We start from the raw sequence: 12493 nt of genomic DNA, 5'->3' as shown, positions 1-12493 counted from the left end.
CCTATCATCTGGTAGGATAAGTCAGCTAGCTTCAGGAAGCAGATTTTGAGGTACCATTAGAACACCCCCTCCCCCCCCCCCCCGGTAACCTCTGGTGAATATATTTACTAATCCCATTTTTTAAAATTCAAGAAAAAGGAGTTTCAGATTAACAATGCAATCCTCTTCATGTTTACTCAAACCTAAGTCCCCTTAATTTGAATACAATGTACTTCCAAGAAAGAGGTTATAGGATTGCAGCATTGTAAGCATTGCACTTACTAGGGAGTAAGCCCCACTGAATGCAGAGAGTCTTGCTTCTGGGTAAACATGCATGGGATTGCTCTGCATATGTGTCATATTTCTTTAACAGAAGCACAAAAAATAACTAAACTGTTCTTTTCAGCCTTCACACAGTCAGACTTTAGGACCCTTGTTCCCCTAGCAAGATCCTCTTCATTCTGATTAGCCGGAGCCGAAAGGATCCCTCCTGCTCTAACTGACTCCTTTTCTTTCAGGCCAGCAGGAAAGCCGGGACTCGAAGCAAAGCTGCAGCAAAGCGTGCTCAGAGGGGATCCTCCAATGTCTTCTCCATGTTTGAGCAGTCACAGATCCAGGAATTCAAGGAGGTGAGGGAATCTGAGCTCATGGACTATTTATTTATTTATTTATTACATTTATATCCCTGCTTTTTTCCTCTTGCAAGGAACCCAAGGTGGCTTACATAGTCCTCCTCTGCTCCATTTTAACTTTACAACAACCCTGTGAGGTAGGTTATGTTGAGAGTCAGTGAATGGCCCAAAGTCACCCAGTGAGCTTCATGGAAGAGTGCGGACTAGAACATGGATCTCCTGAGTCCCAGTCTAGCACTCTAACCACTACACCACACTGGCTCCCCATTTTTCCTGTTAAGCCAATGGAATTAACTCAGACTTGTACCCAGCTTGAATCCAATGTATGTCTTTGATATAAGTGGATTCTCACTCAGTGTCTTTTCCTCTGACCTCCCCAAGCCATCCTGACTGTCCTCCATATTAACCCATAAGCCCTACTTCCTATCCCATAAATTAGGTAAAGCTGGCTGCAGGATTGGCCCCTATCATTAGGTAGTATGAGGCAGTCACCTCAGGGGGCAGATGCTGGGGGCAACAGCAAAGTATTGGAGAGCAGAACTGCGTGTGCCACACTGCCTACGCTTCACCTCTTAAGATAGCCTATCAACCTCGAGGGCAGTGGAGGATACTGTCCCGTCAACAGTGAAGAAGTAAGATTTAACTACTAGCCTGGTTGCTGTTGGTACATGGAATGCCCCATTTTGTCCTTTGGCTCAGGCAGGGCCTTTTTTTGGGCTGGCTCTGGCTGGCTGTGGGAGCTGAGTGGTGAAGGAAGGGCATAAAACCATGCCCCCCACCCCACCCCAAAAAGCCTTTAGAAGATGCCCGTCGATATAGATGAACTACATGGCACAGAGTAAAATTATTAAGATGGAGGACTATACGTGTGGGCAGGGCTAGCATCCAGGGTGGGCATGGCCAGGTACCTGCCAAGGGCTCACACCTCAGCAGGGTCTGGGTGACTGGAGCCCCCTTGACTTGCTCCTCCTCTTCACCATGGCAACCCGCTTGTTAACCTGCCTCTCACTCTGGCCCGGACAATGGTGGTGTTGAGAAGGAGGAGCAACGGATGCCACTGCCTACTTGCTCAGTGGCTCTCTGCCTGTCAAGCCAGCTTGTGGTAGCAATGATGAGAAAGAGGAGGAGTAATAGCAGCTAGTGATGATGGTGGTGAGAAGATAGACTCACTGAGGGAGGGGGCCCATGGAGGGCATCTTGCCCAAGGGCCCTCAAAAATTTGGAACTGGCAGTAGATGTGGGTCAGTTCCTCAACCCATGCTCTTCTTCAAATCCATGTGTGTGTGAATGAGAGAGAATTAGAGTCAGAGTTGAAATCTTTTGGGTTTCAAGAAGAAATCTTACAGCACAATGAGGTTAAAAGTATTTCACAAGTGCCACTAAATTCACCTTTTGCTAGGGCTGAGTTGACTTTTCATGCGTGAATGTTTTCAGGCTCCAAAATGTTATCAAAAATGCTCCCCCCTGCTCCCAAACTTACTTTGCTCCATTTCGCTCCTGTTCAATGCCACATTATTTTTTAAAAGGGGTTCTTCTTGCAGGTCATATAAAATTATATAATCTAGACAATCAGGGATTGTGTATGATGATGATGTCACAGTGCCATGTAGCTAATCTGATTTGGCCATGTGGTGACATCATCAAACCAAATAATCAGAATGGAGACAATGCTTCCTGTCCTCATTCTGAATATGAGAACATTTTGTCCTGTTTTGCAGTTGTCCTCCCTTGCCCCTAAATAGTACTGAAACTGGAAGAGGGGATGCATTTTACAACGGGGGATATTTCCATGAAATACATTCCCTTCCCCATGTTTTGCCTCAACCCTGCCTTTTAGCCTGGTAAGTGTCACTTGTGAATAATGCCAATGCAAACTAGAAAGAAGAAAGCCAATTTTTAATCAAACGTCCAATCCAGGTTTAACATTCAAATGCAGACTCATGAAATGCAAAAAAGCTGATATAAGTGTCACACGGCTTTTCTACATGAGGGTTGTAACCCGCACCTTTACCGTTTTCAGTTTCTTTGCAGGATTAAGATCAACTCATTTACGCATGGTTTTTCGGAGTTTTTTCTCTCTCTTCGTTTCTATATGTTCCAGTACACAACCACTAGGTGGCACTATGATATAGCAGAATTGTGCAATTACGCTAGGTTTCTATAACACCATTCAGAAAAAAATACTTTCCTCATAAGGAAAAAACACACACGTGATAATGGTTGCAAAGCATGAGAGAGGCCCTGGAGAATAACAGCATTTTGTAAAGGACCCACGAACTATCATGAGTGAAGAATCATGAGTGCACAATAAAAGCCTCAAGTAAAAAGGCTCACAGTCACCAGAGAGATAACAGCAGGGCTAGAGAATGTGATTCCTGAGGGGTGAATAGGAGTGGAAAAATATTTGTAATTACTGTTCATGTTCTTATTATAGTGGCACAAAGGAATTCAACTAAAATGAGAGCAGGATTAAGTTAATTTATCTTTTCCCAAGGCATTCAGCTGCATTGACCAGAATCGTGATGGTATTATCAGCAAATCGGACTTGAGAGAGACGTATGGTCAACTTGGTGAGTGACTCCAGTTGTTATGAAACTGCAGTCTATGAAAGTTCAGGGGTTTATTCTTTATCAAACAACTAGGAGGTACAGGGGGAGGAGAAGCAGTGCCAGGTAGCAGTGCCATGAAATGGGGCAACTCAGATTTAAGGGACAGAGATTACCAGTTTCTGATAGGGATTTTAGTCCTCTTGACACTGGCAAGCTAGATCCAATGAAATAATTAAAATGTCTTAGCTATGGAAGCAATTGGAATATATAAATCCTCTAGCTAGGGCAACCTTTCCCAACCTGACACCCTTCAGATGTGCTGGACTACAACCCCCTCCAGTTGGGGATTATGGGAGCTGTAGTCCAACACATCTGGAGGGCGCCAGGTTGGGGAAAGCTGATGTAGCTAGAGTTTTATGGTGTGTAAACTCCACTTCGTTGGGATTTGTCTTTTTTGAAAATGTGTTAACTTTTTAAACACTTTTAACCATTGTTTTATTCTTATCATGTTGTTCACCGCTCCGAAATCTTCCGATGAGGAGCGGTATATAAATATTGTAAATAAATAAATTGACATATAAAAGGCCTTAAGAACTATTAGTGAGGCCTGGAACACAAGAAGCTGCTATTTGCTCATCTAATCCAGTATTCTTTACTGGTAATGGCTCTCCAGGTATTCAGGTAGAGAGAAATCTTTCCCATCCCCTGCTAAAGATGCCAGAGATCGAACTTGTCATGGTCTTTCCCTGATCCTGGTTCCTTAGGAGCATCGGAAGATGCCTTATACCGAGCCAGACCATCGGTCCATCTAGCCCAGTATTGTCAACACTGACTGGCAGCAATGGTTCTCCAGGGTTTCATAAGGACATAAGAGCCATGCTGGATCCGATCAAGGGTCCATCTAGTCCAGCATTCTGTCCACACAGCTGCCCCCAGGAAACCCACAAGCAGGACATGAGCGCAACAGCTCCCTCCCACCCAAGTTCCTCATCAACTGGTGTGCATAGGCACACTGCCTCTGATGCTGAATGTAGCATATAGCCATCAGGACTAGTAGTCATTGATGGCTTTATTCTCCATGAATTTGTCTAACCCCTGTTTAAAGCCATCCAAATTGGTGGCCATCACTACCTCTTGTGGAAGTGAATTCCGTAGTTTAACTATGCGCCTTGTGAAGAACTTCCTTTTATCTGTCCTGAATCTCCCACCAATTAATTTCATGGGATGACCCCATTGGATTCTAGTATTACGAGAAAGGCAGGATTCTGTCCTACCCTACCTGGAGAAGCTGGGGATTGAACCTGGGACCTTCTGCATGCAAAACAGGTGCTCTACCCCTGAGCCATGGCCTTTTCCTTCTTTTACGGAGATATGATTGTCACCTACAAGGAGCACAATGCAAACATTCACAGTGGCCTTCCTAACTGGAATGCAGCAGGGGAAAATAATCTGCTTATCTCTAGAACCACTGATGACTTAGCGGGTGTGTTATTTCTGGAGCTGGGAGCACTTCTCTTCAACTCTGGATGGTGTCATTTTTGATAAACAGCTTGTCACTTTCAGAAGGGGGCAACAAATCTTGTCTTCCTTTGCAGTCCATAGGGTGGCTGGTGATGTGCAGTCCAGGGCCCAAGCATTTGGGGATGGGAGGCAAAAAGGGTACACTTTACTTGGGCCTGGAGATCCAGGGCAACCAGTGTATGTTGCAATCCCAATTCCATGAGAAGGAAAAATCAAGGCTAAACTGTAGATCATGTTTAAGGATATTTACGGAAACTTGTTTCTCCATATCTTTGTCAGTATTGTCCAGAACAGGGTTGGGGGACATATATTGTTGTTGGATTGCAACTCCCATCAGTCTTAGCCAGCATAGCCAATGGTAAGGAATGATGGGAGTTGCAGTCCAACAACATTGAGAGGGCCACTCATTCTCTGTCCCTGGCCTGGGTCTTGTGAGATTTGCGGGAGTCAAATCAGATACAACGTTAGAGCACACAAGCAATGTTTTGAGGTGTGATGGATCCTAGGTCCTTCTTTTGAACAAGGGAGAATGTGTTTGTGCAGTTAAGCTAGGATTCGTAGAGATTTGTGCTTCCCTATGGGATAGGGATGTAAGAGAATTTCATTCCTGTTTGCAAATCATGTGAACATCTCTTGTTCACAAACCAAAATACCAACAGGAACACATTTCTTGGGAAATCCTCACAATTTCCCAAACTTGTGTTAATGTTCGAAAGTGAGCACTTGCGCAAATGCGCACTTCCAAAGATGCACATTTGTGCAAATCCCCCCCCCCCAATCCACTTTAGCCTGTGGGGAAAAATAGGCATTTTTGATTGAGGAAAATGCACATTTTAAAAAATTGTTATTTTTTTTCAATTGGGAGAAATTGCACACTTTTAAAAATTTGCATTTTTCCCAATTAAAGGGAAAAGATGCTTGCATTCGAGAAAGCAAAAAAGTGAAATGAGCTTCGAAGAAGAATGAGGAGAACCTCAGCAAGCTCGGATGTTGCATGTTTGCCCATCCCTGCTATGGGATGGTGATCATGGCATGCCGGTGGGCCCTGGGATGAGCTGCCTCTCAGCAGTCAGCACATGAAGAGCAGGCTGAGCAAGCACATGGGCTGTCACTTCATCACACCCTTCCCCTCTACAGTGAGATGTACCGGGTTTTATTTCGAGTCCTTATTTCTAAATTTGCATGTATACCTATAAATTAGCATATGTAAATTTTGTGCAAAGCTGTATCCTCACTTGTCTTCTTTGGCAAGGGAGTCATGCATTCCTTCTTTTTCCTCTAGGCCACCCTAGACAATGGTGATTATGGCTGGGCTTCAGCCAGTGGGGGCTGGTGGCTCTGACATCAGTGGGGCAGTGAATCCGCTCTGGGTTTCAGTCAGAACCAGTCAGAACTCTAGAGGAGCTATCCAAGGTGCGGATGGCTCCTTTAGAGTTCTGACTGGTTCTAACTGAAACCTGGAGCGGATTCACCGCCCCACTGACTTTGGAGCCACCAGCCTCCACTGGCTTCAGCTTTGTGGGAAGAGCACTGGATCCCTTGGTGACAGAGCAGTTCTTGTTCAGAATTTAGGTGACAGCAATTTTCAGCCCATCATAGGTGATGGTAGGCAGCTGGTACAAAACGATGCAACTGGTTGGGAATGGGGATTTATTGGGACGTTGCTTTCTCTCCACAGGGAAAATGAATGTGAAGGATGAGGAGCTGGAAGAGATGCTGAAGGAAGGGAAAGGACCGATTAACTTCACCGTCTTCTTAACACTGTTTGGGGAGAAACTGAACGGTGAGTAGGTGCTGCCTTAACCAAGGACCTTAAGGATTTGTTTGTTAGTTCATTTATAATTTCTATACTGCCCAATAGCCGAAGCTCTGTGGATGGTTCACAGAAATTAAATCCACAAAGCGCACCATAAAACAATATAAAATATGAAAGCCTAAAACCACAATATTGCAATACAACCAGAATAGACCCTAGCAGCAATGCAGAGATTTAAAATACAGATTTAAAACACCAGAGCTAAAAGATTAAGAAGCTAAAATGCTAAAGGGAGAATAAAAAGGTCTTCACCTGCCGCTGGAAGGAGTACAAAATAGGTGCCAGGCGAACCTCTCTAGGGAGCTCATTCCACAGCTGGGATGCCACAGCAGAAAAGGCCCTCTTCCTGGTAGCCACCGGCCTCACTTCCTTTGGCAGGGGCTCACGGAGAAGGGCTGCTGAAGATGATCTTAAGGTCCGGGCTGGCACATATGGGAGGAGGTGATCCCTCAGATAACCTGTCCTCAAGCTGTTAAGGGTTTGGGATCACTGTTCTATACTGAGCAAACCTTCTTTTCCACAGGCACTGACCCGGAGGAATCCATCCTTGCCGCCTTCAAGCTCTTTGATCCTAATGCAACTGGCCATGTGAACAAAGATGAGTAAGTTCAGAATCTACTGTCAACTTCCTGGGTTATGTTCCTCTCTACAGTCGTTGGGAGCTTTTCTACACGAGGTTGTTAATCACTGTATCTACTTCCAGTTTCCTTGCAGAATTGAGATCCCAGCTCTACACAAACAGCTTTCCCTTTCCTGATTTCTGCTACATAACCTCTAGGTAAAGCTGTGCTATAGTGGAATAGCACAAATACACAAGTTGTTCTTTTGCTTTTAGAAATAATACCCCATTTTCCCTACTCTAAAAAACCTCCTGAGAAAGTGCTCTTTAAAAACAGAAGCAAAACTGGAGGATCACACCTAAAGAACCCGTAAAGAATCACAAGTAAGGAATCATGAGCGTGCCAAAAAAGCCTCATGTAGAAAAGCTCTGGAGCTCTGTTTGTCTTACAGAGAAAATCAGAGGTCTGGGTGGTGTATTTGAACAACGCTGACTTCATTTTTTAAAAATTGGTTTCCAGGTTTAAACAGCTCCTGATGACTCAGGCAGACAAGTTCTCTCCTGAGGAGGTGAGACAATTCTTCTTGGAGTACCAGTGGCTAGAATGTATTTCTTCACAAAATGTATTGTTAAACTGTCAAATTCGCTACCAGAAGATGTAGTGATGGCCACCAATTTGGATGGCTTTAAAAGGGGATTAGACAAAGTCATGGAGGAGAAGGCTATCAATGGCTACTAGTTCTGATGGCTATATATTAAGTGGCAAGCCTAAGACAAGGTTAACCTCCCCTCCTCACATACCAGAGTCCATATCCTGATGGGGGTGGGGTTGCAGCCATTATTTTCAGTGAAAAGAACAGACATATTTAAATGTATTCATTAACATATCATCACATTTGGCTATAAGGCCGCCTACCAAACCCATGGCAAATGTAAGATTCAAGCCAGCAACTTACGTGATAGATAGATGATCATAGCTCAGACTTTCAACCAGCACTCACACACCTTTTAGTATTTTTTAGACCATTGGTGTCGAACCTCTTTCAGCCCATGGGCTGAATTCCTTTTCTGAGAAGCTCTCAGGGGCTGCATTTCGGTGGTGGGCAGGGCCAAAGGCCAAAGGGGCAGGGTCAAAATTCGAAAAACACCAGCATATTTTAGCTTAAAGCTCTTACCGCCAGGAACTAAGCCTTAGGAGAGGCATCTCTACTTTTTAGAATGGGGAAAAAACTGCACAAACGCCAGGAAACTACCCAACTACTGGTGTGTGGGGGGGAGAGCTATGGCCACCTGGGGAATTCTGGAGAGACAGATTGGGGGTTCAGGCAGGCTGGATTCCACCTGAGGTGCTGCACCCCTGTTTTAGAGCCTGTAGAAGACACCTTAACAAGCTTCTGTCCATAAAATCTTGAAAGCTACGAGTTTAAAAGAATTTCATTCTTCAAGTTAAGTAATCACACCATTCAAGGAGGGTGAGGTTTTGGTGGGAAACCCCAAATACCCTATTACAAAGCTCTGAGTTGTTGGCAACACGGGTCTGTTAAGTGCGATACCCTGTTCTTACTTCCTCTTTGTGTTGCTTCTTCTCTAGGTAGAGCAAATGTTTGCTGTTGCTCCTATTGATGTAGCTGGAAACATTGACTACAAATCTCTCTGTTACATCATCACACATGGTGATGAGAAGGAAGACTGAAGAACTGTGGGGAAATTGATAGGGTGTGGTGACAACGGCTACTGCAGGCAACACACCACCCTGCTAATGTTCCTGCAATAAAAGACCTAGTGAGAAAAGAATAAGGCTTGGACAATGACAATGGGATGAGAGAATAAGCATGGGTGAAACAAGGCACAACAATTTTAGAGCAGCAGGTCAGAACTGGAAGTGCCTGCACTGGCCTGGTTCACAGATAATGCTAACCCATCATATGGGTTGTTGAATTTTGCGTTGTCGTGCTAATGAATCATGGTTTGTTAACCACAAACAATCCAGAAAGAGAACCCATGGTTTGTTGTTGGGTTCTGAACTCTGAGTTGTTTAAACCATGGATTGTCATTATGTGCAAACCCAGAACTGTGGGTTATTTATGGGTTGTTTTACCTTCCTACAGAGGCTCAGGGCAAAAGTAAAAAAAAAAAAAGATCTACTCTATGTGCCAGTACTACAGAACTGCAAAGGCATTGGGATACAGGGAGGGAGCAGGCAAAAAAGGAGGGAAACAAACAACCCAGGGATTGAGAAAGATTTGTCTGCCAGATAAATCCTGGATAGAGCAGCAAACCATGGGTTAAATAAAACACGGGTTAGCATTATGTGCAAACCAGCAATTCAATCTAAAAGTACTTTTCTTTCCAGAATTGGGGGTGGGGGTGGGGGATGGGGTTGCAAATTTGCACTAGAAGCTGGCTGTAGGCAGCACTGATTGGCCACCACTTACGATGTCACCAGAAAATCCCCCTTCCGATTCCCTTTTGAAAAGAAAATTAGTATGTCTGTAAATGAACGGACAAGTGGAAAAACATACGATGCTTAAAAAGATGTGGGTTGTTTTTTTTAAGGGTGGGCAACCTACCTAAAGTGGTAATGGAGGAATAAGGCTGACTGATTGTGGATGAACAGGGAATAGAGCGCATGCTTTGCATGAAGGAAGTACCTGGTTCAATCCCTGGCATCTCCATTTAGAAGGAATAAATACCAAGTAATGGGAAAGACTTCTGCCTGAGATCCTGAAAAGCTGCTGCCAGTAAGTGTTGGCAATATTGGGTTGGATGGACAAACAACCTGGCCTGATATAAGGCAGCTTCCTGGGTTCCCTAAATGTCCTGTCTAGTACTACTTCTCTTCTAGTAGTATCCTGCTATTCCCAGAGTGAACCGCAAACTTCTGTTGAAAGCTGCTGCCAGCCAGAGTAAGATGGATAAATAGTCTGACCTGGAAAAAGCAGACTTTCTATGACAGCTGAACCATTGTTTAATTTGCTGGTGTGTACATCTTTCTGTCAAATTGCAAAGCTGGAATGAAGCCAGCCTCACATGAACACTAAGGGAGTGAACTGCTGCAAGGTCCCTTTTTTTACATTCTATTGGTCTTCTCCCTCTGCCTATGCTACAGCTTCAAACCAATTTCATTGTCATGGCTTTTTCTCCCTTGAAACCTTGGGAATTGTAGTTTTGTGAAGGGTCAGGCCCATACACAGATATAAGAAAACAACAAAAAGTCTTGTGGTGACTTAAAGAGCTTCTCCATATGAGGTTAAAATCCTGTACCCTTACTGGGGCTTCTGCTTCCAGATTCCGTGCAGGATCAAGGTCACCTCCTTTACATGTCCTTCCAGGTTTTTTCTTTCTGGGCAAGTTCTATATATTTCATTAAAGAGCCACTAGATGGCAGTGCAGTAAAGCAGGATTCTGGAAATTCACCAGAAATTTATTGCCCTTCAAAGCATGATAAAATCTCCTATGATGATATCCCTGTTGAGAATTATGCCACTATAACGGCAAGAAAATACAGGAGGGGCCCTGGAGGTTGATGACGTCGTATAAAGGTTCCACAAAAAACCATGAATGACCAATCAGAAGTGCATAATAAAAGCCTCATGTAGAAATGCCCAACAACTACCACATTTGTTATGGCATAAGCTTTCATGCATCAGATACATGGAGTGTTGTCCTGAGTTACAGGTATATATGGTCTGAGAACAAGGGTGCAGAACTTCAGTCCCGAGAGTCAAAACCTCTGGTTTTTCTCAGATGGCCATGCCCGCTTTCCCTCAGCTCTACCCCCTTTCTCCCAGCTACCCATCGTTTAGTGGCTTCTCAGCTTTTGTGCAGTTCCCCCCCTCCCCTGCCATTCTAAAAGATTTAAAACCTCGCCTGCAGTCCTAATCTGGTCCTCTGGAATTCCCCGGATGGTCACATGCCTTTCCCTCAACAGTTGGGTGGTTTCCTGGCTTTTGTGCAGTTTTTCCCCCCATTCTAAAAGGCTGAAATGCTTCTTCTAAGGCTTAGTAACTGGCAGGATGAGATTTAAGCTAGCCTAAAGTATACTGGTATTTGTGGTATTTTGGTCTACCCCTTTTGTCTTTACCCCCAACCACCACTGGAATACATCCCCTTCTCCTAAATGGAGTCCAACCCTTGGGCTGAAAGAAGTTCAACACCCTTGTCTCAAAGCAGATGATACATCCATCTTGCTGAAGCTAAATGGGCTTGAATCTGGTGAGGGCTTGGATGGGGGACCATCAAGAAACCCACTGTATGCCACCTTGACTTCCATGATGGAAGAAAGGCGGGATATAAATAAATATATTCTTTACTTTACAAAGGAAAGAAACGCAAAGACCTGGAGATTAGAGGGGCTGTTCTGACATCACAAATGCCACCCGATAAGTACTGGAAACCTACAGAACTGTGTGTTGGGGTTTGTTTTTTTTTAGAGCTTGGCTCAGAGGTATGTCTGCTGATAGTGCAGCAAAATGGCTTTTGCTGCTTTTAACATGATGGATGTGATTTTATGGGTAGCTATGAAGTAACTTCCTGTAGGAATGACTGAAGTCGAAGCAGAAAAAGGGACTTATCATTGCACAGCATACAAAGTCTAAGGAACATGTTGAATTGATGGGCAGAGCCTCATAGCTCAACCATAGCAGCTTACAAGTACAACCCAGGCGTCAGGAGCCAAGCAAGGGGAGTAGCTGGGAGGGAAGAGAGCAAAGGGTGAGTAAAGCATACCATTGTGCAAATAAAGTCTCAGATTTTACAGGAAGCTGTTATAGCCCTTTCTGGTGAGGAAAGCTAGTGTGAGTGGGTGGAGTCAGGGCCGGCTCTACCATTAGGCAGGGTATGATGGCTGCCTCAGGCAGCAGATGCTGAGAGGCGTGAGATGTTGGGAAGACAGAGCTGTGTGTGCCAGGCATCAGCCCTGCACCCCCTAAGCTAACCTGCTGCCCTCAGGTACAGTGGAAGACATTGTCCCACCATCTTCTTCTATATATGGAATGGAGGGGATGCCATTTTGTCCTTCACCTCAGGCAGCAAAATGTCTTGGGCCAGTCCTGCATGCCACAGTACCTATGGAAACCCTTACTGCTTAGGGAGATTTTCCACCCTGTAGCCCTGGCAATAATCCATATAGGCAGCTGTGGGTTCTTAATGGGTTCATCAGTGAGTTCTTGGTTCTAGCTCTGTCTGACCCAGGGTGCTGAAGGTTTGTTAACCTGACAGTTCTTGAGCCAAGAACTTAGTGCATGGGTAGGCAATGTCTAGCCCTCCAGATGTTGTTGGACTGCAATTCCCATTGTCCATCACCATTGGCATTGCTGGTTAGGGCTGATGGGAGGTGTAGTCCCACAACATTTGAAGGGACACATGTTCTCTGCCCGTGGCTTAGTGCCTTGCATGTTTGTGTCCCTTTCTTGTTGCCCACAGAATGTATACAAAG

General features: G+C 44.6%; 1 protein-coding gene across 1 annotated transcript; it reads left to right on the top strand.

Annotated features, from left to right (window-relative positions):
• Positions 1-503: 503 nt before the first annotated feature.
• MYL7 (myosin light chain 7) lies at positions 504-9175 on the top strand. The gene is made up of 6 exons (XM_084803854.1): positions 504-608; positions 3106-3181; positions 6360-6464; positions 7021-7099; positions 7577-7625; positions 8648-9175. The coding sequence occupies exons 1-6, from the start codon at positions 573-575 to the stop codon at positions 8747-8749; spliced, it is 447 nt and encodes a 148-aa protein (XP_084659980.1). The 5' UTR covers positions 504-572; the 3' UTR covers positions 8750-9175.
• The last annotated feature ends 3318 nt before the right edge of the window (positions 9176-12493 follow it).

Source organism: Heloderma suspectum, chromosome 6 (genome assembly GCF_057233095.1).
Source record: "Heloderma suspectum isolate Gila_16-S chromosome 6, 16-S_ref, whole genome shotgun sequence".
Lineage (NCBI taxonomy): Eukaryota > Metazoa > Chordata > Lepidosauria > Squamata > Helodermatidae > Heloderma > Heloderma suspectum.
Note: the sequence above shows the minus strand (reverse complement) of the source record. Positions and strands in the feature narration are given on the sequence as shown.

Bases quoted from the DNA above. Each gene is read 5' to 3' on its own strand.
- MYL7 (XM_084803854.1), top strand. From the start codon at position 573: ATGTTTGAGCAGTCACAGATCCAGGAATTCAAGGAG. The intron at 609-3,105 runs GTGAGGGAATCT...TCTTTTCCCAAG, and splicing joins AGATCCAGGAATTCAAGGAG to GCATTCAGCTGCATTGACCA. The intron at 7,100-7,576 runs GTAAGTTCAGAA...ATTGGTTTCCAG, and splicing joins GGCCATGTGAACAAAGATGA to GTTTAAACAGCTCCTGATGA.